Here is a 24,544-nt window from a genome sequence, read left to right on the forward strand (position 1 = left end):
AACTACCTGAAATGGTTGCCCTTTAGGCCGGGTCGGGAATAACATTTCACCTTTCACTTTTCACTTCCCGCGGCTTTTCTCCGATGATAATGCTGCCAGTAGTAGCAACGCGCGGGATAAAAGAGGGCCTGCATCTTACGATAGACAGATGGAAGGTGCTGTGTGATACTTCGGATGTCGAGGCTCGGTTGTCATATTGATGGATTGTGTAACAATGAGTGGGTACCTTGGTACTATTTGATACCCAATCCTTTGGACTACCTAAAGTACCTACGATTTGCACTCTTCCTTAACAATAACATGGCATGGCACGCTGGTGCACACAGTCCCAAAACAAACCCACCAAGACACAAAAACTCATGTCGTTGGTCCCACATCTAGACTCCCAAAACAGATACATATCCGTGAACGGCATTATTTTGTGGGCAGATGAAATACAGACGACAAAAGAGCTGCATGTTCAATCCTCTAGACCTTGCCGATATATTGGTCAAAGATGTTCTTCAGCTCCAATGCACTCTTCTTGGGGTATCTCTTTTGACCATTGGCGTAGTCGACGTATGTGACACCGAACCTCGTCTCGTATCCTTCGGCCCACTCGAAGTTGCTAAGAGGGGACAGGTCAGCACGAGGAAACAATTGTAGTTAGCAACGAGAATGGACTTACTCCATCAGACTCCATGCCATGTATCCTTGGCAGTTGATACCATCCTCAGCAACGGCTTCGGCCATGGACGTAATGTATCCTCGGAAGTACTCGACACGGAAGTCGTCTTCGAGGATCTCCTCCATGGGTAAGTCGTTCTCCCCCTTGATACTCGTTCCGTTTTCAGTCACGTAGATCTTGGGTCCACCGTATCGGTCACTCAGCCATTTCATCAATTTGCGGAAACCTGGTGCATGGGGTCGTAGCCAGGGACTTTGTGTCACTGGGCCGATGCTGTTGCCGTTCTTGTCTTCAAACAGGACGTCAAGGTTTCCGCTGACATCCTCTGGGTCAGGATCGGTCTCCTTGTTTTTGATGTAGTTGGCGCAGTAATGATTCATGCCGTAGAAGTCGTTGGAGCCTTTGACGAGCTCCTTCTCTTCCTCGGTGAATGTAGGTAGCCGGTCTCCCAGTTGCTTGACCATAGACTCGGGGTAATGTCCAAAGTACACTGGGTCACCAAACCAGCAGATAGCGAACTCGATCTTGCGGTCGCATGCCAATCTATCAGCTTCCGAATGAGGGTCATAAGGTTCTGTCCAGTCACCTGAGATGCGTTAGCATGGTCAACGGCGACCTACGATGGTACATACCATTCAGCGTAATGCCGATTTCACCATCAATCTTGGACTTGTAGTCATCACGATAGATTTTGACGGCTTTGCCATGTGCGATCAGAATGTTGTGTCCCACAATCCAAGGCTCAGTGGTTCCATCACCAAGTGCACTCTTCTTCCGGTCACTGGAATGGCCTGGAGCAAAGGCACCGACATTATATCCAAGAACAGCGCTGCAAAAGGGTTCGTTAAAGGTGATCCAATGCTTGACCTTGTCACCCAGGGCGTCAAACATGACGCGGGCATAGTTTGCGAAGTCGGCAACGAATTCCTCCTTGTTCAAGAAACCTCCATAGCGCTTGTCAAGCTCATCGGGAAGATCCCAGTGAAAGAGTGTGATGAAGGGTACAATGCCAGCGGCTAGGAGATCATCAACAAATTTGACGTAGTATTGGAGACCGGCTTCATTGACAGGATCATTTCGACCACCGAGTGGGATGACTCGAGACCAAGAAACTGAAAATCGATATGCTCTGGCACCGAGCTTCTTCAATAACTCAATATCCTGATCGGTTCGGTGGTAAGAATCACAGGCGACATCTCCAGAACTACCATCAGCAATCTTGCCCGGGATTTTGCAGAAAGTATCCCATATCGAAGGACCACGACCATCTGCTGTAGCACCGCCTTCAATTTGGTACCTGCAGAAATCGTGTTAGGCTCCCCAACGAGAAGAGTTTGGGCTTTAATTCGGATGCAACAAAAGGACGTACGCTGCAGTAGCAAATCCCCAGAGGAAATTAGCCGGGAGGCCGGCCTTAGGCGCGTTGTCTTTAACCATGACTGGAGTGTTTAGCGGTTCTGGGTTGGCGTAATGTGGCTTTTTGGGGTACGGCTGGCCTGGGGAAATCCCTTGCTTTTAAAGCGAGAGAAGGGGATTTAACTAGTGTTCCACTTGACCCAATTAAACTCCGGGCGATCCGTTGGACTTTTAGGCAGCGTTTGCCTTGGGAGCCTTGGGAAGTTTTTTTCGAACCTTGATTCCAACCACAAGGTTTGACCGTCTTGCACAGAAAACAAGGGAGAACAAGGAAGTGATAGAGAGGCTCCAATGGCTTGATATATATGTATCTTTTCGTTCTTTTCGGGAGCATGGCGGTAGTACTCCTCTGGTTAAATATATTGCTAAAGCTTGATCGCTCCACATCTTCTGCTGAACCGAAGATTTTGCTTGGATCACGCGAGAATGAATTCTACCGGATTGGTTGCGGAGTGCGTCTGGGCCGATGGCTCGAGTGCCGAAATTTAGCCTAGTCCCATTTGCCAACGTTGTACCAGAGATAGTCCAAGATTCTGGCCATACGGTTTCTCTTCGGGTCTTCTATCACGACTACACAAGTCTCATGTCCTCTCCGGGTTCTGTAGTGCCCACTCCCAGTGTTACTGTGTCAACCCAGTAGAGGCTCGGCCAAGAAGATAGGTGTTGGATCAATGTCCGGAAAGGATCTAGAGTCCCTGCTCGTGAGTCTGGAGCATCTGACTGACTGACTGACCTGTGGCCTCGCCTAGACCGATTGTTCATTTATCGTGTCAGCCGGAGACTTTGTGCATCGCATAACTCCTTCTGGTGGCGATCTGTCAGGTATACAACGCGGGCTTGTCTTCGGTGAGACCGCTTCTGAAGTGCAATGCAGCCAACGTGTTGAGAGCCATGTATAAAGAGGCGCTGTCTTTTGGGCGCGGAAATCATTGCGCAGCTTCATACCCTGTGAGATTACTATCTTATGGGGCCGGTGGATGGGATGACTACCCAAGTATGGAGTTAGAGCTAAAGATCCAAGGACTCTGTTTGTGACGGAGGAGCAGAACGATACCATTTGCAGAACCACGAGGGTCAACACCCTGCAAAAAGTGGCGGGTAGCGAAGATGGAGCTAACGAGCATCAAGCGATGAGGATGACGGGCTGCTAGGCTCAGGCCCGAGACAACTTGCTTCTGCAGTCCCCTGTTGTTACAGACAACCTGCAGTGTACTTTCGCCCGCCGCTTCCGATATCTGTGCTCCTCCCAGACGAAGAAGACGAATACGAAGCAACAATATTCAATACGACCGGTTGGCTATTGATAGATGATTGTTGCTGAACCTTAGTGACTTCTTTCCCGAGATAGCATCCTGGAGTATGCATAACTGGATTCCGTTCATCCGGAACGGCCTCTTTTGGAAGAATTCGAGGTAATTCCAGAGCCGCACTTGTTTTGATTGATCCGCTGCCCCATTTTCACCTCATTGGGAATTGCTCTCACTTATTTAGATCCTCATCACCCGCCTCTTTCATTCTCCAGGTGATGAAGGCCGATATCAAAGTTGCAAGACCGCCCAGTCTTAATGTCCAGCCGACACTGACATCACCCGGTACATTTCTCGGCTTTTGAAGAAGTTTGAACACAAGGCTGCAGACGATGGTGGCAAGAACTTGAGGACTGCTGACCGCAACGTTGTGAATGCCGAGGATGATCCCGGCTTTATCTTCCTCCTCCTCGTCCCCATCACCATCTTCCTCATCTGGGTCGTTCATTAGTCTTTGGCGGTCTCGATGACGTCTTCTCTCGTCCCGCCGAGATATTTCAGCCGATATCAAGGCGAAAGGTGCCCAGAGCGTCAGGGACCAAGTGATACCAATCAGTGCAGTCATCACAGTGGCCGCCTGTGGAGTCGAGATAAAGAAGGTGCTGAAAGTGCATAACGAGAATAGCAGCTGGGAAAGTAGCCAAGCACGCCGTAGCGTCAAACCAGGAATTTGGAGACGCTCTAACCAGCGATGAAGCAGACTCGGGGATTTGAGAGAACCACTCTTGGCAAGGGGTGAATTGGAACTTGTGGACAGAGCGCGATTATGTGCCATTGCAAGCTCCCCCCACGACGCTGTTCTTTCCCTTATCCCAACTGGTGAGCTCGGCGTGATGGGTCGGGTGATTTCAGTTGAAGAAGGGGACGTCTGAGCAACATAGGTTGGGACGACCAGGAATGGAAGAATCAGATTCGAGGCAAAAGAGGTAATTGCGTAGATCAGTAAAGCTAAGGTCCCAATCCGAGTCGCCTTGTCCCAGAGTTGATTGACCTCGTCATCCGACAACCCTGGCTTCAGGTAAGGATTGACGTACAATTGTCCGATGTAAGTAGTGATGTAGAAGAGGAATGGGAACCAGCCCATCCAATGGAAGAATTGGATTTTGCATACTGTTTTTGTTTGTGGAGGAAGTCTTTTGATAGACAGGAAAACATCCTTGAAGAAACTCAGAAATCCAGATGATTTGTGGTCGGACCTGGATGGTGGATCTAATTGCGGATTGCGTTCTTTGATGAACAAGACGCTGATCAAGACTGTGACGCTCACAGCAATAGATGCAATGACGCACAAAACCTTGAATTGAGTATTTCCAAAGAAGGACATATATTGAGGCAGATTGAGATAGCCAAATATGTATCCAAGTACGTTGCCGATCCCTGTCATGCGAGAAGCCCATGCATTTGCAGACTCCTGTTGGTGGGATGGGGCATTGTCAACTATGAAAGCACGGATTGCGGCTTGGACTAGATAACATCAGCAAGAATAGAATGGAATTTCAAGATAGACGGACCAGCGTTGATGGCAAAGTCTAGACACCACATCATGATGGTGGCCAGAATGATGGTGGCGGTCTTATATCCTCCATCATAGGTCGCGTCCTTGGCCAGACCACCAAGAACACGTATGATATCTTTCGCGTAAGAAAGGGTGATGGAGGTGATGACGGTCCCCACCGCGCCAGCTACCATGAACGGTTTGCGTTTCCCCCAAGAGATTCGAGACCGATCACTTAGAATGCCAATATAAGGTTGAACAAGCACTCCAGTCAGTGGCCCGGCAAGCCACACAAATGCGACCAGGGCTTTGCTCATACCCAGCGACAGTAAATAGGGCGAGCCATTTGACAGCTCGACCGACCAGACGATCTGGAGACCTCCAATGGAAAGGGTGAGGAGGGCAAGATACCAAGAGCTTTTTGACTCGACGAAGGAATCCTCTAGATCAATGGCCTCGGACAAAGGTCTTTCTTCGACATCGCCATTTTCAGAGGTCTCCTCGGCCCCGATGAGTGGTGACTGTTCGTCGATGTCGAGAGCTGGATTACTTCGGGGCATGAATAAGAGGAATCAGATAGAGAGAAGTTTGGGTGAGTTTGTTACAGTGCGGACCAGTCGCGCTTAAGCTGAAGTGTTAACAAGCAGCCGGATGAGATCAACCCTGGCGTTTTAGTATGCAGTTGTTGAGTGACTAATAATGTGATCAGGGCTGCTACCAAGTCCTATGACCGAGTCAGCTGGCCGTGGGAAAAACTGGATGGATGCATAAAGCAGGAGTCAGGAGGTGATGGGCGATGATGGGCGATGATGGGCGATGATGCGGAAGGAACGACCGAAGACACGCTCAAGAACGTTTATCCAGGGCTCCCCACGGCAGGTGCAACTGGCAACCAGCTTCGCCCAACCCACGCTATGATTGGCCCTTGTCCACCTACGACTGACATCTTCAAGTTCATCTTCAACTCGAACTGCGCTTGCCTGCCACTTCCTATCCTCGACCTTCAACACTTCAAGAACCTCGATTGATTGCGATCCAACAATCTCAAGGCTCCTGCTGCACCATTGTTGGACCTCTTCAACTCAACACTCCCCTATCGCAACCCAGCAATCCGCCACAGTCCACACCCCAGGCACCGCTTTCGATCCCTCATCACTTCATTCGCACTCGTCCACGAACCTCTCCACGAGCCGACCTCTCCCTGTTTCCAGTCTATCTACAATATCTTGGTTTATCACCAGCAGCCGCCCAAGATGAAGCCCGTCGTCTCCGCCTTCAATGCCTGGTTCTGGTCAGCCACACGTTCTCTTCCATGTCCAACGGCTGAGCTAACAGATCTCCAGCACTGTCATTTCGGCCTTCGCCATAGTAATATTAAGTGTGATAGGTAGTCTGTTCGCGGTATGTGTCGACACCCTCTACTGCGAGCCCGATAGTTGACTAACTTGCCGCAGCGAGATCACCATATGATGATGGGTATGGTAGAGGACCCAGAGAACCCTGCTGCGGTGGCTGGTTCTATTTTTATTGCGGTCGCTGTGAGTACTTACCCAGTCTGTTGATTTGAATATCATCGTCTTATTGATCCTTGTAGATATATGCCGGCTTTATGGTATTCTGCGGATTTCAAGCCTGGCTAAACGTCCGAGCCAGTCGGAGGGGACAAATATCGTTGCGGTAATCGTCAACGAAGGACATAAATCAATAGCTGCCCAGAGTACGGACGGATCATCTAGTGTCTTGGGAAGCATATGAGCTCGGGCTGGTCGCTTCGTGCAGCCCATGACATCCAAGGAAGGGCATTATAGAAATCAACACAAGTATCGACAGATTCGCTATGGACCATTCAGACGTGTACAACGCAAAGGCTGTCCCATTTCTGAAGTACAAAAAAGACCTTTATGTCCTGTGAACAAAGTAACCCAGTCCCAGCCGACCTCTTCAAACCTATAGCAAATCACGGGCTACGAATTGCTCGTGCAGTGACTTGCCCAACAATGCTGGACTCCGTTGAACAACAACGCCAGCAGCTTCCAGGGCCGAGATCTTGGAGTCGGCACCACCCTTGCCGCCACTGACAATTGCACCTGCATGACCCATTCTTCGTCCAGGAGGAGCACTGATGCCGGCAATAAAGCTCACAACAGGCTTGTTCTTCTTGTTTTCGCTCTTCAGGAAGTCCGCTGCATCCTCCTCAGCACTGCCACCGATTTCACCAATCATGATGATACCTTCAGTCTCTTCATCGGCAAGGAAAACCTGTAGGGAGTCGATAAAATTGGTTCCAGCAAAGGGGTCACCTCCAATTCCAATAACCAAGGACTGGCCAAGGCCAGCTTGCGTGGTTTGATTAACCGCCTCGTATGTCAAAGTACCGGATCGTGAAACAATACCAACGCGTCCTCGCTTGTGGATGAATCCGGGCATGATACCAATCTTGCATTGACCGGGAGCAATGATACCAGGACAATTAGGTCCGACCAGACGAGTTTTGCTTTGGGTCTTGAGGATATTCGTCACTCGAATCATGTCGTGTTGGGGAATACCTAGTAATATTAGAACAGACTCACTCCACAAAGGAACCATGCAGCACATGCCTTCGGTGATGCAGACTACAAGAGGGATCTCGGCTGCAATGGCTTCTTCAATACCAGCAGCAGCTAGCGGTGGAGGAACAAAGATTGCCGTTGCATCAGCACCCGTCTCCTTGACTGCATCACTGACGTTCTTGAACACGGGAAGAGAGAGGTGGGAAGAACCAGCTTTCTTGGGATTTGTTCTGAGAATTGTGAGCCTGTAGAATTCGTATCTTTTGATTCCCTGCCACCTACCCTCCGACAACTTTCGTTCCATATTCGATTGCTTGTTGTGCGTGAAACCTTGGAGGTCGTTAGAAGATGTTGGGTCGTCCAGATTCGAGTGTAAACTCACGTTCCTTGTTTTCCTGCACAACCATATCAGTAGCTGCCAGAGTGAGAATGGGCAGGCGATAGCTTACCTGTGAACCCCTGGAAGATGACCTTTGTCTCCGAGTTGATTCTCAAGTTTGGGATACTCTGACTGTAAGCTGAGCCCGAGGAAACAGAAGCATAACCTCTACGGGATGCATGTCGCATCGCCGTAGAGGCGCAAGTCTTGATGGCATGCATGGCTGGGCGGCCAAGGTGACAGGAAACAGCGAGATAGAAAGGGTTCCTCGAGATTCAGCTCAAGGACTGCGGATGTTGAGTCTGTTGAGAAGATTGGCTGCGAGTTCGAGGGAAAGCGAGTTGTTCTGTATCTGTTTCAATAATGTGCGCCGATGAGCTCCCCAGACAAGAAGAGGCTGCGCTGCGGAGGTGTTCCTTGCCGATTCGGAGTGGGACGGGCGAGCAGCTCAGAGCCTAGAAGACCAACCCGTGTTCCAATTCACGGTTAAGGAGCAATTCGCCGCGGAAGCTGCAATCCTGGGCAAGAGCTGCTATGCCAAGCCGAGCAAAAGTAATTCCATCCCGGTCAACAAAATCTGCGCCTTGCCTAATTGGTCTATCATTTTTGAATTTACACCATTCCCCGTGGTAGTCACAGGTTCTGCTGTGCCACTTTATGCAGACCACCTCCTTTCAAGTTCAATGTTAGATGCGTTATTCATCGACTATCGGACGCTGTCGCTGTTGATGGCCAAAATTTGCATACGAAAACATTGACCTACGACCTCACAACACAATGGCAACAGAGACGGTAACCCAGACCAAGGTGAAGTTGAGTAAGAGGGAGAAATTGGCACCTGAGAATGTTCGCTACATGGCCGCTTGTACCGACATTGCAAATGCTTTGATTCAGGAGTATGAGTCTAGTCTGGATTCTTCCAAGCCGAAGAAGGATATCAATCTGAACCGACTCCGAGGCGATGTTTCAAAGAAGCACAGACTTAGCAACCAGCCTCCACTTACAGCAATTCTCTCCGCCGTTCCCGAAAACTACAAGAAGCATTTGATGGCAAAATTAATGGCAAAGCCAGTAAGATCGGCAAGTGGAATTGCTGTCGTTGCTTGTATGAGCAAGCCACATCGTTGTCCCGTAGGTGACCCATGCCAAGAAAACCAAAACGATTGTCCTTTTACTGATAGTCGTAATCCAGCACATCGCCTTCACAGGAAATGCATGTGTCTATTGTCCAGGAGGTCCAGACTCAGACTTTGAGTATTCGACTCAATCATACACTGGATATGAACCCACATCAATGCGCGCGATCCGTGCCCGTTACGATCCATTCGAACAAGCTCGAGGACGGATAGACCAAATTCGTTCTCTGGGCCACAGTGTTGACAAAGTCGAATTCATTCTCATGGGTGGAACCTTTATGTCACTTCCGAGCAGTTATCGAGAAGATTTTGTTGCTCAGTTACACAATGCTTGTTCAGGCTATCAAACAAGCAATGTTGATGAAGCAGTCATGGCAGGCGAGATGGCCAGTATCAAATGCGTTGGCCTTACTATCGAGACAAGGCCCGACCATTGTCAAACACAGCATTTGACCGACATGTTGCGGTATGGCTGCACCCGCCTTGAACTCGGAGTGCAATCCTTGTACGAGGATGTCGCTCGAGACACGAACAGAGGCCACACTGTGGCTTCAGTGGTCGAAACATTCAAGCTATGCAAGGATGCGGGTTTCAAGGTTGTCTCTCACATGATGCCTGATTTACCCAATGTTGGCATGGAACGAGATATCTTCCAGTTCCAAGAATACTTTGAAAACCCGGACTTTCGAACCGACGGACTCAAGATTTATCCCACTCTAGTCATTCGAGGGACAGGACTTTATGAACTATGGCGGACCGGTCGATACAAGAACTATACGCCAAATGCTCTCGTCGACTTGGTTGCACGTATTCTAGCACTCATTCCTCCTTGGACTAGGATTTATCGCGTCCAACGAGATATCCCCATGCCCCTGGTGACCTCAGGTGTAGAGAATGGCAATTTGAGAGAATTGGCACTCTCTCGAATGAAGGACTTTGGGACCACATGTCGAGATGTCCGGACAAGAGAAGTGGGCATAAATGAAGTGAAGAACAAAATCAGACCCTCCCAGGTAGAACTTGTGAGGCGAGACTACACTGCTAATGGTGGCTGGGAAACATTTCTTGCCTATGAGGATCCCAAACAGGACATCCTGATTGCATTGCTAAGACTCAGGAAGTGCACAGACAGTCACACCTTCCGACCCGAACTCACCGGCCAACCAACCAGTATTGTGCGAGAACTTCATGTCTATGGACTGGCTGTTCCCATTCACGGTCGTGAGAAGAGCAGATTCCAACACCAAGGCTATGGAACCCTACTGATGAAGGAAGCTGAAAGAATCGCTCGAGATGAGCATGGCAGCGAGAAGATGAGCGTCATCAGTGGAGTTGGTGTCAGAAGCTACTATGAACGTCTTGGGTACACGCTTGATGGTCCATATATGAGCAAAACACTGTCCTTCGACGATGATGCAGAAGAGGACGACTGAAGACCGACAGTGGCGCTCAACACCACGGCTATTCATGTCATTGACACATGTGTCTGCGACCTAAAGCACCGCCTACGTCCGCGGCAGAACCAGTGGAGCTAATCTGCTAGTCTTTCACCGCAGGTAAATTCCATTGATACGCCCACACAAGGCTGAATCATTACGAAAAAGGACTAAGCTGTCTTGTTAATGCTCAACGAGTTGACTTCACCGACGAGAATGGGTTGTTGTTGTCAACCTGTCGGTGCAACTATCCACCACGCCTGGTGGTCGGTGTTGCAGGGTACGGCACAGCATGTTGGTCGAGATAACATCAGCAAGTGATATGGGCGTTATGTCTAATCGTGCTTGATAAGATACAGCAAATGCAGTGTGTCGGTTGACCCGTGGAGTAATGGCTGCTACAGAGGACCAGAGCTGCTGGGAAATGCCTCCGCGGCCCCGCAGCCAAAAAATGGGCCTCCACTGGGCGATAAGCGATAAGAAGCCTCTGGCAAATCAAAATCGCGTCATTTCTTTTTCTTCCGAAACGCAGGTCACTCTTTCTCCGAGCGTCTCCAACAAATCTTTTTGTTCGCCTTCTGAGGTCCAGGTCTTCTCATGGGACCGGTTTTGGACGACATTTCCTATTTCATAGTCGTTTTTGCATTTCTATGGCGTTGGGCGGCAGATTCTCAACTTCGATTTACATTCATTTCTCCACATCTCATATTCTTTCCTAAAGCTCAGCAGCAAACCCCTCCTCGATCAAGTCACAATGCAGGTCCCTGCACTGCTGACTGCACACAGTTGTGTTGAGCATGTCCATCTGATCATTGGATGTGGACCACTCGCAGCCTCAAGATGCACCAAATCCCTACAAGTTGGCGCACGACCCATCATTATCGCTCCCGCCCACGAAGAAGTCCATTTTACTCTAGCCCGCGCCATCGAGGAGGGCAAGGTATCCCGGATAGAGCAAGACTTTGAGGAGCAACAATTGAATTCACTAGGAAGAGAAGAATTAGACGGCTATGTCGATGCAGTCTTCGTGACCCTGCCAGCGGACGATTCTAGGAGCATTCGCATCTCTGGTCTCTGCAGGCGCAAGCGAATACCTGTTAATGTTGTCGATGCTCCTAAACTCTGCACATTCACCCTCCTATCTACACATTTGGACGGGCCGTTACAAATAGGAATCACTACATCCGGGAGTGGCTGCAAACTTTCTTCTCGCATTCGGCGCGAGGTCGTCTCCTCTTTGCCAGCCAACTTTGGTGAGTCAGTCGAAAGGCTGGGATCACTGAGAAGGCAGATCTGGGAAGAGGATTATCGAACACAAACTGGTGGCTCTATACCGGCAGCAGAGGCTGAGATAGAAGATGAAGAGGCTGCAGCGCAAAAGTACACCTTTAACAAACTGGTCCGAGAAAATGATCGCGATCCAGCAGTTCTGAGGACAAGGAGACTGAGATGGCTCTCACAAATATGCGAGTACTGGCCGCTGAACAGGCTGGCAAGCATCACAGATTCAGATGTCGCAAAGATTCTTGAGGCCTACAAAACTACTGCGCAACCACCTCCACCAGTTTCCGATAGCACGCTTGAGCAGTCCATACTATCAGAAAAATTGCCCCTGCGTAAAGGTACAATCACACTGGCAGGGTCAGGTCCAGGCCATCCTTCTCTTCTGACAATCGCTACACAAACAGCGATTCAGACATCTCACTTTATCCTAGCCGACAAGCTCGTTCCTGCTGAGATTTTGGCGCTTATCCCACGACGAACTCCAGTCCATATCGCTCGCAAGTTTCCTGGTAATGCAGATGCAGCTCAGGAGGAACTTTTGCAGCTTGGGCTGAATGCTGCAAGGGAAGGTAAGGATGTGCTTCGCTTGAAGCAAGGCGATCCCTATCTCTATGGGCGCGGAGCCGAAGAGGTGACATTTTTCCGTGAGCGCGGCTATGATGTGAGGGTAATTCCTGGCATTACAAGTGCACTTTCTGCGCCACTTTTCGCAGATATACCCGTAACTCACCGAGCTGTTGCAGACCAAGTTGTTATTTGTACAGGGACGGGTAGGAAGGGTGCCGCACCGGAGCCTCCATCATACAGAAAGAGTAAGACGGTCGTGTTCTTGATGGCGTTGCACAGACTCGAGAGTCTAGTTCAGAGTCTTACTGTATTTCCGGATGAAGAAGCTGGACAGGGTCCGAAACGAAAATTGTGGCCATCAAGTACACCCTGCACAGTGATTGAGCGTGCCAGCTGTCCGGACCAGAGAGTCATTCGAACCACATTACAATATGTCTGTCAGGCAGTAGAAGATGAAGGCTCACGTCCACCGGGCCTTCTTGTGGTCGGTCACTCATGTGGCGTCTTGCATCAAGTGGGCGAGAATCAGAGATGGTCGGTAGAAGAAGGATTTAGAAGTCTTGATGCCATCGGTTCAACAACTTCCGAATTGCACTTGCTCAAAGATCTCGAGCAGACGACTGAGGTGGTAGAGAAGGTTCAGCCATATGGATCGCCACCGCTCAGTGACTTGCTGACAGTCTGACCCTGATCGGTTCAGTGTTGGGAGCTTATGTGTACGAAAAGATACCCCAGTTGATAAACGGTTATAATGAACAAGATCTGACATAAAATTTGGCAAGCTGTAGTCCACAACACAATCAAGTAGGCCACAAGGATTTCGGCTTGTAGTTCCTCTCCATCTTCACTCACCACTCATCAGTAATCGTCTCATGGAGCAGAACAGACGAGTGATTTCATGTCAGGTTATCTTGTCTGCAACGGGCTACAACGGGCGGCAACTCGCTGGGACTGGGCCGTTTTGTTAAGTGAGCCGCTTCCGGTAGATAGAGAATGTGCAAACGATTCAAGGTCCACGGAGATTACACAAAGTACCAACAATAGAAGTATATATACAACACCCACTGAAATAGACACCGTAGAAATCAGATGCTTTTCCATTGTGGCTTTCGATTTATTTGGTGGCTGCTTACCGAGAACGAATATAAAACTTAAAATTCCCTAGCAAAGACTGACCTGTTTTTACACCGCCAACTCCTTATCATGGAATCTCAAGAAGCAGGGCAAATACCGTACGGGAGCAGCGTGATCAGATCGAACGCCGTGGACGTGTCTTTGCCCATCAACTACAAGAACATCGCGGGCAAGACCATTCTCATCACAGGCGGCGCATCAGGCTTCGGCGCCGCGTGTTTCCAACAATGGGCTAACCACGGCGCAAATGTGATCATTGGCGACGTGAACGCCCAAGCAGGCACTGAACTCGTGGCGCGCATAAGAAAAGAAACAGGCAACGCCAACCACCATTTCCTCTCACTCGACGTGAGCAGCTGGCCCAGTCAAGCTGCCTTCTTCAAGCAAGCCGCGAAGCTCAGTCCCCATGGCGGCATCGATCATGTCATGGCCAACGCGGGCATCACCAGCGTGCCGGAAGAGGGCTCCTTCCAGGACCCGCCAGACTACGCGACTATGGAGGATCCCCCTGCGCCGGTGCACCGGACGCTGGATATCAATCTCACGGGCGTCGTCTACACTACGCACCTGGCAATCGCGTATTTGTCGCGTAACCCTGGTAGCAGGAATTGCAGCGTGGACGAGCATACCGCGCCACGCGATCGGCATTTGATACTTGTTTCGTCGCTGGCGGGTTTGAGCGGTCTCCCGAGTTTGCCTTTCTACGCGACTGCCAAACATGGCGTGGTGGGGTTGTTCAGGACATTGCGGATCACGGGCGCGCTTAAGAGTGGCATTCGCGTCAACATGATCAATCCATGTGAGTATTGTCGAGCGTCGCTGTTACGTATGATATGGCGTTCGCGGCAGAGCTCTCTACAAGGCAACACGGTTTACTGACGAGAATGCCTGCGTCTAGATTTCGTTGAAACACCGCTCCTGGGCATTGATGGAGCATTGGTGATGGCCGGCGGCGCAATGGCGAAGATAGAAGATGTCATCGAAGCAACCACGCGACTGGTCGCAGACCAGGGAATCATAGGCCGTGCGCTGGTCATTGGGTTTCGAGGGCCCTCGTCGGTGGCGAAAGCCGCGGGACTGCAACCTGTGGTGGCAGACCAGGCGATCTGGGACGTCTACGCTCATGATTTCGAGCAGTCCGATGTCTTTGTCAGGCGCATTATTGGGGTCACGAATCTGATTGCTACGGCGAGAGGATGGGTTGGTGTTATTAGCGATGTTGGTGCGAAGTTGAGTAGGCCGTTTTGGAAAGTTCTGGGATATTGAGCTTCATAAATGTGTGGACCGGATAGCTAGATAGGAACTATTATTGTCACCGTTTTAAAACATAGGAGTTCTCGTATGGAATGGATGAAGAGTGCTTGTCGAGGATTGCCAGATATCTTCAACTCGGAACACTTTCCTTGAGAGGGAGATGGCCGAGCACTAAGAATACATTAGTGGGGCTAGCACTCCTCACTAGTACTAACCTCGGATGGTGTGAGCCGCTAGTAAGTACTTTAACCCGCGGCCAGAACTCCAACAAAAAGCATGAGGCCGGCAGGATTCAGGAATCGCTTGTAGAGCCCCTTGTTCGTCGATCGAGCTGTACTTCTCCTCCTCTGACTGTCGTACAACTGACTGTTTGTAATAGCCTATCGAGGAGCATGATCATCTCGGTCGCTCACAGATAGATCGCTGTGCACCCGCCTCATCTTGCAAATCCCGAATCGCAAACCATCTCACAGTGCCACCATCGAAGCATGCGTCTGTGCTCCCCTCAACCACTCCCGTCTTATGTATGAGTCTGCGAAACCCCAATACGAGCCATGTGCAAGGCATGATAAGATCTCGAAAGTTACTGGGCCTGACTTTCCTGGTCGCCGTCGCAGTATTCACCCTCGTTTGGCTGCGCGACCCTTATTACATCGATGAATCCGCCCAGAACATCCTCTACGGTCATCATACGCACGAGGAGAAACTGCCTGTCCTTCCCGCGAGCTCCCTATCACACCCCATCCACAAGTTAGTTGCCGAGGCCGACGGTAACTTCCAGGCCGTCCTCTCGCGCCAGTCGCGGTCCCTAAATGATGCGGTCGCCGAGTACCGCAGGCGATACAAACTGCCTCCACCCCCACATTTTGACAAGTGGTACAATTTCGCGAAGAAGAGAGGCGTCGAGCTGATTGATGAATATGATACTATCTACCATCAGCTCCTCCCTTTTTGGGCTCTGGAACCGTCAGTCATTCGTGAGAGGACCAGGGAGGCGATCGGATTCGACAATGCGCTGATTTCGGTCATGATTCGGAATGGTGAGATCACCAAGATCGATGGCGGTGGTGACATGTATCAGTGGCATCGTGAGGCCACACCCATCATGTTGAAAGATTTCATCAAATATTTACCGGATATGGACCTGCCATTTAACATTCATGATGAGCCGAGAGTGGTGATGCAACATGACGACCTGCTGCATCATGTTCAAGTCGCTACAGATCAGAACATGCCCAAAGCATATGAAAACCAGAACCCGAAGAACAAATGGTCTCCTCGGCCAGCCGATTTGGGTGAGGGCATACGAATTAAGGAGTATAGGACAACGAGGTTCAACCGCTTTGCACACCAACCGACCTGGAGTAATTCGCGATTGTCCTGTTCTCCTGACAGTCCGGCTCGATCATGTCTCAATGATTCCTGCCCCGATAACGTGGCCGCATATTCTGATCTCCCGTTGGGCTTCATTCGCAACACGACAGCATTTTCTGATATATGTAACTCTCCAAGTATGGAGAAGTCTTTTGGATTTTTTGATCGGCCAAACGCGTTTGACGTGACGCACGAACTGTTCCCAATCTTCTCACAATCCAAGATCTCTAGCTTCCAAGATATTCTCTATCCGTCACCTTGGTATTACGTGGGTCGAGTCAAATACGAGAAGGAGAAGGACATGACATGGGAAGAAAAAGTTCCCACCATGTTCTGGCGAGGAAGTACTACTGGAGGATTCTCTCGCGATGGAGGGTGGAGGAGACAGCATCGTCAACGATTCCTCACCAAGATCCAACCGTTGAGCAAGTCCAAGATTCTGGAACTTGATAACTCAACCGCCACGCCCGACATGTGGCGCGAGAAGCAGATCTCAACAGAGTCGATGGCGCACTACTTCGACGTCAAATTCACACACATCGGCCAGTGCGACCCAGGCGATTGCGATGCCCAGCGCGCATATTTTGGCACCGTCGAGCCCGTCAATATGTTCGATGCTTTCGCTTCACGCTATCTGCTTGACATCGATGGCAACGCCTTTTCTGGCCGCTACTACGCCTGGCTACTGAGTAAATCCATCGTGTACAAGCTCGCCGTGTTCCGCGAGTGGCACGACGAGTGGATCCGACCGTGGCTCCACTATGTCCCGCTCGGCTTGGTCGGCGACGAATATGTCGAGTCGGTACGGTATTTCGATCAGGTCGAGTCCGGCAAGGTCGAGGCCAAGAAAATCGCGCAGCAGAGCCGCGAATGGGCGCAGAAGGCGCTGAGAAATGAAGATTTGGAGGTTTGGTATTTTAGATTGTTGCTTGAGTGAGTTTTAACTCCTCGACGTACGATGCGAGGTGTGGCTAACATGATTTGTCTCCAGATACGGCCGTCTGATCGACGACAACAGATATAACATTGGATTCAGCTTATGATTGTGGGACGACTAGCAGAGCTCATTATTGTTTTGGAAAGCGCTGCTGCCTTGTGGTCACGCATGTTTTGGATACATGTGATATCGTGGATGTAACTGGCTTGATTTCGTTTTGGATATAACACTATACCACCGGTGAGACCGCCGGCCATGCTGGTTTGCCGTTGTTTCATTCTTGGATACCACACTGCAGCCACCCTGTTTGTATAGCTATAGCTCATCCAGCCTGACCAAAGCCGCCCCGCCTCGACTCGGCCACAAGCTAACTCCCTTCCCATCAAGTGGACTGTATAAAAAGAACAGCATTTTTCAAAAACGCCCAATTTTCCTTGTATTTACCAGCGTATCATTGATGTCACAGTGTGCCCACATTTAGCACTTGCTTTGACACCCGATCCGGCCATCAATGGCATTCCTTTGGCAAGGTACAATTAGACACAGTCAAACCTGAGGATAAGTTCGTGTTGCTGATATGTCGCACATGGCATTCGTCCCTGAGGGGCCTCACCTGCTTTAGGCCTTTGACGTCGGCAAGTATTTGGCCGGACGAGAGGAGGCGGCTTGGATTGGATAGGCGTCTTGGGCATGTCGACGCGTTCTAGCTATAGTCCATGTGTCTCCGCGATTCACAGGTGGGGAAATGGAAACAAGGGGGGAAGGAGAGCCAGTGTGTGGGAGAAAGAGGATGAACTAGGATAGAGACAAGATTCCAGTGCTCAAACCTTGGTCTCACATGTACACAACGCACAGGTAATTAAATCATCTCACACTTGTCTCATCATTTCTCAACTGTGGTATCACTCATTTATTTCCATCGGCCCCTTTCCTTGAATCCTCATATTCCCTTATTCGGGGGGGTTTTCTGGAGTGGTGAGGGATTTCTTGTCCTTTCCCAATCATTTCTCTCTTGTTCTTCTTGCTCTATGTTTGACGATGACGACGTTGACGACGATGAGGACTGTGACGCTCTTCCACCACCCCGAAACCATCCCCTCCAGCCCAGAGAGCTGGCAGCCAAGTTGACTGAGAGGAGCGGGAAAATCTACTGTCCCGTGTCCATCCTCTCGGTTGCATTGGTTGTGGTACCACCGGCAGCTATGGTGGCAAAATACCGGACATCCACATCCTCATCGTCTTTCAGCTTCTCTAGATTGGGTAGAACATGTTCGTTGATGAGGTCTTGACCCTTGGGACTGGGTGAGCCACCAGTGCTGGACGACTCAAGTTCAGCGATTGTGCCAGATTCGGGAAGTCTTCGGAGCGTATCGATCAGTACGGCATATGATTTGGCCACATTGAAGCGGATATTGGGAATGGGATCTGCCACGAGCCGATCCATCATAGGAAGCACGCTTTCTCGAATGATGTCGAGGGTGACCACAGGGGCTAGTGTCTAAAAGATTTGGTTAGAATGCTCTGCCATAATTCGTGTTCCCGATCAACCATAGACTTACCGTGATAGCGAAGCATGTAGTCATACGGTAGAGATAGTTCTCTTGTTGGCTCATCGCAGTCACCTTGGGGATGATCGAACGGCTGGCCCACTCGACACCAAACACTTCGGTCAGTTTCTTCAGATTTAGTGTGGCGGCTTCTCTAATAGAGAAGACGGTATCACCCAGCCATCCCATACAAAGTGAACTTAATTGCTCATCAAAGAACTTCACACCCAGCTGTTTGGCCAATAGGGGGATGTATTCAATGATAGCAAGACGAACTCGCCATTGTTTGTCTTCGGCTAGTTGTACGATAGCTGGTAGGAGAGATTGAGAGAGCAGATCGATTCCAATGACATCGTTGACAAGTTCCAGCTTGGAAATGATGTGTAATCGTACGTCGGGGAATTCGTCCTTGAGCATCTGCAAGAACATGGGCAGAAGATGAGAGATGGTCTCCTCCTTGCCAAGAATAGGTGCCAATCCACTAAGCTGAGTTCCAAGAGCCGCTCGAACATGTTGAGAAGGATCGGATACAAGATCTTCAATGCTTGTCATGATTTCGTTGAGCAATGTCTCGCGATCAAGTAGTGCGCAGAAACCTGGAATTTGACTGGCGACGGCGGTTCTGACTTCGGCTTCGCTATCCTTGAGAAGCTTAACAAATGCTGGAACCAGATCTCGAGTGACAACCTCTTCATTGACAGCTTTGGCAATCTTTTCGAACTTTTCAGCCACCATATATCGCACTCTCCAGCTTTTGTCTTCGAAGAGACTACGCAAAGCAGTGAGAAGAACGCCGTGGCTTGGCTGCTGCTCCTTAGGGATGACTTCTGAAATTGAAATGAGAACCTCAACGGTAAGCAAACGAACACTGTCCTGGTCGTCGCTGGCCAGGTGTTGGAACAAGGGAATCATCTCATCAATGACCACTGATGGTCCTACTTCTTTGATGAATTTAGCGAGGTTGTTTGCGGATTGACGTCTCACCATAGGTGTCTCATCGTGAACCAGGTGCCCAAACTGTGTGCGTAAACCTTGTTGGGAAGAAGGAGAAGCTTTCTTATAGGGAGTTGTGTACAGGCCGCATGCCGAAATTTTAGATGTGAACCAATCCGCCTTGGACAGACGAATTGTGAGGGGAATGAAGTATTCTTCTACTTGTCTGTCGGACAACTCTTCGCAGATTTTGTTCAGAGATTCGACGGCCTAAGAATGTTAGAAATCAGTATTGAGGATTTGTTTTGAAGCTCCTCATACCTTGTCCCTGACAAGTGGCTCCTCGATGGCTGCCAGATTTTCCAGCGGTGCCAACAGCACGTGACCATAGTCTGGTCCTCCGACATACTCTATGAAGTTCCCAAGCTCTTCGGCGAGTGCGGTAAGGACTTCATCTTCATCTTCGACAGAGTCTGGGGGAGAGTATCAGTATTTGAAGCAGGGAGACGATAATAGTAGAAGCCAGTACGTACCATCCAAAAAAGGTATTAACTCGTCTCTTGTTCGATCAGGACCCAAAGCAAGGGCGATGGTGGAAAGCCTATGAATGGCGTTTAGGCGCAGGAGAACATCATCATGCTTTTGATAGTGTCAGTCACAACCTGGCAAGGTTTTAAATGGTTGGGAAGTGCAGCCATACCTTCAGCTCGTCAATCAATACTGCAATGGGATAGAGCTCGTCGCCACTTTCTTGATCTGCCATGTTTGCTTGTGAATGGGGTCGAGAATTATGGCGGAATTCCCAGGTTGTGAGGGAAGCCGGGGGAGGGGATGGTGGTGGGTGGGCGGGATGGCTGGTGAACGCGTATTAAGTGGGAAGCAGGCTGAGGGTGCGTAAAAGTAGGTGGCGAATCAAAGCAACATCCAACACATGCCTGTCTGTCCGAGAGTCAATTAACTGTACATTTCAAAGGGTGAACAAGGTGTTTGTTGACGCATGGTGGAGGCAGGGCTGTGCGGTGGACGATAGGGACAAGAAAGACACTCGCAGGACATGTAGCGCAGCCACTTACCAATGAAACAGGTTCAAAAGTCCCAATCCGGACAGCGCGGAGGACAAGGACTCGAGCAGACCGTAAGATTGAGGGTTGGATGTTGAGTGGATGAGTTGAAGAGGTGTTTCAGTGGGTGAGTGGGAGTCGGAATGGCAATGGGAATGGCAATTGGGAGAATCGTTGTATGAGCTTTCCGTCATATGTGACCTTTTTGGATGGACGTGTGGCTGTGGCTGGTGTTTTCTGTTGCTGCCCTACGAAGCCACAGTAGTAGCGCCACACTATTTGAATGACTCAAATGACAGCCGTTTGTTTTCGAAACTCGAAAATATCCCGCCAAGCCTTCAATGACTGGTCTTCAAGCAGTAAGAAGAATCTGATATTGTCTCTTCCCAGCGAACAAGTCACAGGGAACGGCTTTTTAGCATCGCAAGACTAATATCTACGACATCTGAGCACGGAGAGTGTCGCCTGGTGGTCTCCCAAAGCACCATCATCTCTCACCGCACATCCCGCCATCATGCCTACTATCACCGTGGACAAGGCTGCCCTCTTCCAGGCACTGGGCAGAGAATACACAACTGACGAGTTCGACGAGTTATGTTTCGATTTTGGTATTGAACTGGATGAAGATACATCACTCACGGAGAGACCCGTAGTCAACGGAAAGCAAGAACCGCCCCAGTTGAAAATCGAAATTCCCGCCAATCGGTACGACATGCTCTGCTATGAAGGCATTCAACTCATGCTGAATGTCTTCAACCGCAAGATCCAAGCTCCGAAGTATGTCTTGAAAGCTCCACCAAATGGTGAATTGCAGTCGATCACCGTGGCCAAGGCAACTTCCAGCATAAGACCTTACGTCTCAGGTGCGATTCTGCGAAATATCAAGTTCGACCAAGCCAGATACGAGTCCTTCATCGACCTGCAGGACAAGCTACATCAAAATCTGGCAAGACAGCGGACTCTTGTTGCCATTGGTACCCATGATCTCGACACCATCAAAGGACCTTTCACATATGAAGCATTGCCTCCAAAGGATATCAAGTTCACTCCATTAAATCAGAGTAAGGAGATGAACGGCGAGGAACTCATGACTTTCTACGAAAAGGACAAGCATCTTGGCCGCTATCTGCACATCATCAGAGACTCCCCAGTATACCCAGTCATCTACGACTCAAACCACGATGTCTGCTCGCTACCTCCGATCATCAATGGTGACCAAAGCAAGATAAGCATCAACACTACAAACGTCTTCATTGAGTGCACGGCCACCGACAAAACCAAAGTCGAAATGGTCATCAACGTCCTGGTCTCCATGTTCTCGCAATACACCTCGGAGAAATTCACCGTCGAGCCCATCCAAATCATTTCCGAACACAACGGCGAGTCCAGACAAGTCCCTGATTTGACACCTCGCTCCACACAGGCTGAAGTGGACTACATCAATGCCTGCTGTGGCCTCTCCCTCTCCCCAACCGACATATGCAACCTCCTCACTCGCATGTCATACACGGCCCGACCCTCTAAATCCGATCCCAACCTCATCGACGTTGACATACCACCCACACGTGCTGACATCCTGCACCAAGCCGACATCATGGAAGACGTCTGCATCGCCTACGGCTTCAACAAGCTCCCAAGAGCCTTCCCCAAAGTCGGCGCCACCATCGCTGCGCCACTCGCGATCAATAAGCTCTCGGACATCCTACGCCTCGAAGCCGCCATGGCCGGGTGGTCTGAAGTTCTCACTTTGATCCTTTGTTCGCACGACGAGAACTTCAGCTGGCTGAACCGCACAGACGACGGATCAACAGCGGTGCGGCTCGCGAATCCCAAGACGGCGGAATACCAGGTCGTGCGGACGACGCTGATCCCGGGCCTGTTGAAGACGATCCGTGAGAATAAGCACCACTCGATCCCGATCAAGATCTTCGAGGTCAGCGACGTCGCCTACAAAGCCCCCGACCTTGAGCGCAAGTCCCGTAATGAGCGCCACTTTGCAGCTGCCTGGTATGGCAAGACCTCAGGTTTCGAGGTCGTCCATGGCTTGCTCGACCGCATTCTTGCCATGTTAAAGACCGCATTCGTTACGAGGGAGGAGGGACTTGAGGCTAAGAACGGTACCGCGGGAAGTAGTATCCAGTATTGGATTGAGGAGCTCAACGAGCAAACTTTCTTCCCTGGCCATGCTGCGAGTATACATGCTATGATCGCGGGCAAGGATGTCGTGATTGGCAGTTTCGGAATCCTGCACCCTTCGGTCTTGGAGAAGTTTGAGTTGAAATATCCTGTCAGTGTGCTGGAGTTCAATGTGGAGGTTTTCCTGTGATCAGGGGCAATGAAATGGGACGTCGGGCATTGAGTCTGACACATGAAGTCTTGATCCATCAAGTTCTTCAGTTTCATATATCCAGTTAGACGAGGAAAAGTAGCGCTACTTCGCATGGCAAGATTAGAAAGGAAACGAAGTGAAGAAGGTATGACAATGAGCATGAGGATGATTGAGAATCAAGATGTGATGTTTTCATTCGATGCGCTATCCGAGATCACATCATTCATTCAATTCCATGTCTCGTCTCCTCTAGCAGACGAACGAAAACGTGATGCTTGAAGAAATTGCCACCAAGTCGTCTAACTAGGCAGTTCACCAGTATGATGCTCAAACCATCACGATATCAGTAGAGAGATGAGAACTCATGGTAAGAAAAAAGAGGTTCAATGAGCATTTTTCAACTCCCAGTGTATCTTGATGGAGCCAGTTCTGCGATGCATAAGAAACACAACAAGACCAGCCAAGTAATTTTCCCAACACCACGCACGGAACTACTACTCCTGTGCGAACTGCTGTTCCTCACCACCTTCCGCAGCACCATTCTCCTGATCCTCGGTGGCGCGAGCGTCCTGAGCTGCCTGCTGTGCGGCCAGGGCCTTAGCACCGTAGTCTTGCGACATGGGCTGTACGACCTGCTGCTCTTCCTTGGGATCGATGATGGTGACGGTATCGGGGAGGGATTTCTGGGGTCCAGCTTTGCCTTCAGGATCGCTGCCGCGCATGATCTTGACTTTGATGCCGAGCACACCTTGTCGTAGCAGCACGTGGCGGGTGGCGTGGTCGATGAAGTCGTTGACTGGTTGACCGGAGTGGATCATGAATCCGTCCTAGATTGAGAAAAAACACTGGTCAATATCCTCTTCATGTCTTGAATTTGTGCAACTCTGAAATCGGGCGAGTTGTCCTTACAGTGAACTTCATGCTCTTTGCACGGGCGGCTCTCAGCTTTCCGCTGACAACGACCTCGCAACCCTTAGCACCGCTCTCCATGATAAATCTCAGAACACCGTAGCATGCTCTTCGGACAGCCAAGCCATTGAGAAGTTTGTATCGGAGGGATTCGCACTGGGCGACGGCAGAGAGACCACGGTTCTGGACCTTGGCGGCGTAGAGAGAGACGCTGTTTTCGGGGAACTTGAATCGCTTCTGGATGAGGGAGGTGAGTTCGCGGATTCGTCGTCCCTGCTCGCCTAGGACTTCTTGGGTGTGTGTGGCGCGGATGACTGTGAGTAAGATGTAAAGTCAGATTTCGTGTCTCATTTGTTTTTTTCTTTTTGAAAGGTTCGCAAGAGCTGCATACTGATATCGGTGACGGTGGGTGTAACTCGGACTTCGACTCCAGAGTAACCTTCCTCGGCCAGCTCACGCTGGAAGAACTCGTTCAGTTCGGCATAGAAGACACCGTCGGCGACGAACTTGCGACGCTTGGAAATCGCTCCTTGTTGAGTAGTCATGATTGCAGTTGTTGTCTGGTGGAGGAATAATGAATTGAACGAGGCGTGCGCGCAATTGACGGCAAGATGTTGGAGGGGGATCTGAATTTCGATGATAATTTCTGGGTGCGGAGTTTCGTGGGCTGCGCAAACACGTGATACATGCCAAGGCTGGTGGATATCGTATCCGATTGAGTACGGCGCTATTCTTGACCCCTGAACGGCAGCATAGAGCCTGTCGTAAGTCTGGGCACCACGTAATGAACCAACCTAGTAATGGAACACTCGATTTTATCGCCACCACGA

At 50.1% G+C, this 24,544-nt stretch overlaps 10 protein-coding genes across 10 annotated transcripts; 5 read left to right on the forward strand and 5 right to left on the reverse strand.

Annotated features, from left to right (window-relative positions):
* Nucleotides 1–468: 468 nt before the first annotated feature.
* Nucleotides 469–2,104, reverse strand: LTR84_007510 (uncharacterized protein; the record flags this gene model as incomplete). The annotated part of the gene is made up of 4 exons (XM_064851063.1): nucleotides 469–607; nucleotides 668–1,253; nucleotides 1,300–1,964; nucleotides 2,037–2,104. The coding sequence occupies 4 exons, from the start codon at nucleotides 2,102–2,104 to the stop codon at nucleotides 469–471; spliced, it is 1,458 nt and encodes a 485-aa protein (XP_064702332.1).
* Nucleotides 2,105–3,562: 1,458 nt separating this feature from the next.
* Nucleotides 3,563–5,445, reverse strand: LTR84_007511 (uncharacterized protein; the record flags this gene model as incomplete). Its single annotated transcript, XM_064851064.1, has 2 exons — nucleotides 3,563–4,854; nucleotides 4,902–5,445. 2 exons carry the CDS (start codon nucleotides 5,443–5,445, stop codon nucleotides 3,563–3,565), a joined length of 1,836 nt encoding a protein of 611 aa, XP_064702333.1.
* A 1,387-nt stretch (nucleotides 5,446–6,832) lies between these two features.
* TCA8_1 (Succinate--CoA ligase [ADP-forming] subunit alpha, mitochondrial) lies at nucleotides 6,833–8,034 on the reverse strand (the record flags this gene model as incomplete). The annotated part of the gene is made up of 2 exons (XM_064851065.1): nucleotides 6,833–7,764; nucleotides 7,884–8,034. 2 exons carry the CDS (start codon nucleotides 8,032–8,034, stop codon nucleotides 6,833–6,835), a joined length of 1,083 nt encoding a protein of 360 aa, XP_064702334.1.
* Nucleotides 8,035–8,590: 556 nt separating this feature from the next.
* ELP3 (Elongator subunit) lies at nucleotides 8,591–10,382 on the forward strand (the record flags this gene model as incomplete). The annotated part of the gene is made up of 2 exons (XM_064851066.1): nucleotides 8,591–8,944; nucleotides 9,006–10,382. 2 exons carry the CDS (start codon nucleotides 8,591–8,593, stop codon nucleotides 10,380–10,382), a joined length of 1,731 nt encoding a protein of 576 aa, XP_064702335.1.
* A 757-nt stretch (nucleotides 10,383–11,139) lies between these two features.
* On the forward strand, nucleotides 11,140–12,921 carry LTR84_007514 (uncharacterized protein; the record flags this gene model as incomplete). The annotated part of the gene is made up of 1 exon (XM_064851067.1): nucleotides 11,140–12,921. One exon carries the CDS (start codon nucleotides 11,140–11,142, stop codon nucleotides 12,919–12,921), a length of 1,782 nt encoding a protein of 593 aa, XP_064702336.1.
* A 518-nt stretch (nucleotides 12,922–13,439) lies between these two features.
* LTR84_007515 (uncharacterized protein) lies at nucleotides 13,440–14,636 on the forward strand (the record flags this gene model as incomplete). The annotated part of the gene is made up of 2 exons (XM_064851068.1): nucleotides 13,440–14,169; nucleotides 14,269–14,636. The coding sequence occupies 2 exons, from the start codon at nucleotides 13,440–13,442 to the stop codon at nucleotides 14,634–14,636; spliced, it is 1,098 nt and encodes a 365-aa protein (XP_064702337.1).
* Nucleotides 14,637–15,150: 514 nt separating this feature from the next.
* On the forward strand, nucleotides 15,151–16,935 carry LTR84_007516 (uncharacterized protein; the record flags this gene model as incomplete). The annotated part of the gene is made up of 1 exon (XM_064851069.1): nucleotides 15,151–16,935. One exon carries the CDS (start codon nucleotides 15,151–15,153, stop codon nucleotides 16,933–16,935), a length of 1,785 nt encoding a protein of 594 aa, XP_064702338.1.
* Nucleotides 16,936–18,082: 1,147 nt separating this feature from the next.
* PAA1 (Polyamine N-acetyltransferase 1) lies at nucleotides 18,083–20,178 on the reverse strand (the record flags this gene model as incomplete). The annotated part of the gene is made up of 5 exons (XM_064851070.1): nucleotides 18,083–18,433; nucleotides 18,495–19,685; nucleotides 19,737–19,888; nucleotides 19,949–20,054; nucleotides 20,116–20,178. The coding sequence occupies 5 exons, from the start codon at nucleotides 20,176–20,178 to the stop codon at nucleotides 18,083–18,085; spliced, it is 1,863 nt and encodes a 620-aa protein (XP_064702339.1).
* Nucleotides 20,179–20,990: 812 nt separating this feature from the next.
* On the forward strand, nucleotides 20,991–22,802 carry LTR84_007518 (uncharacterized protein; the record flags this gene model as incomplete). The annotated part of the gene is made up of 1 exon (XM_064851071.1): nucleotides 20,991–22,802. One exon carries the CDS (start codon nucleotides 20,991–20,993, stop codon nucleotides 22,800–22,802), a length of 1,812 nt encoding a protein of 603 aa, XP_064702340.1.
* A 497-nt stretch (nucleotides 22,803–23,299) lies between these two features.
* Nucleotides 23,300–24,259, reverse strand: RPS3 (40S ribosomal protein S3; the record flags this gene model as incomplete). The annotated part of the gene is made up of 3 exons (XM_064851072.1): nucleotides 23,300–23,632; nucleotides 23,715–24,028; nucleotides 24,106–24,259. The coding sequence occupies 3 exons, from the start codon at nucleotides 24,257–24,259 to the stop codon at nucleotides 23,300–23,302; spliced, it is 801 nt and encodes a 266-aa protein (XP_064702341.1).
* Nucleotides 24,260–24,544: the final 285 nt, after the last annotated feature.

The sequence above is a fragment of the Exophiala bonariae genome, assembly GCF_035927105.1.
Source record: "Exophiala bonariae strain CCFEE 5792 chromosome Unknown scaffold_29, whole genome shotgun sequence".
Lineage (NCBI taxonomy): Eukaryota > Fungi > Ascomycota > Eurotiomycetes > Chaetothyriales > Herpotrichiellaceae > Exophiala > Exophiala bonariae.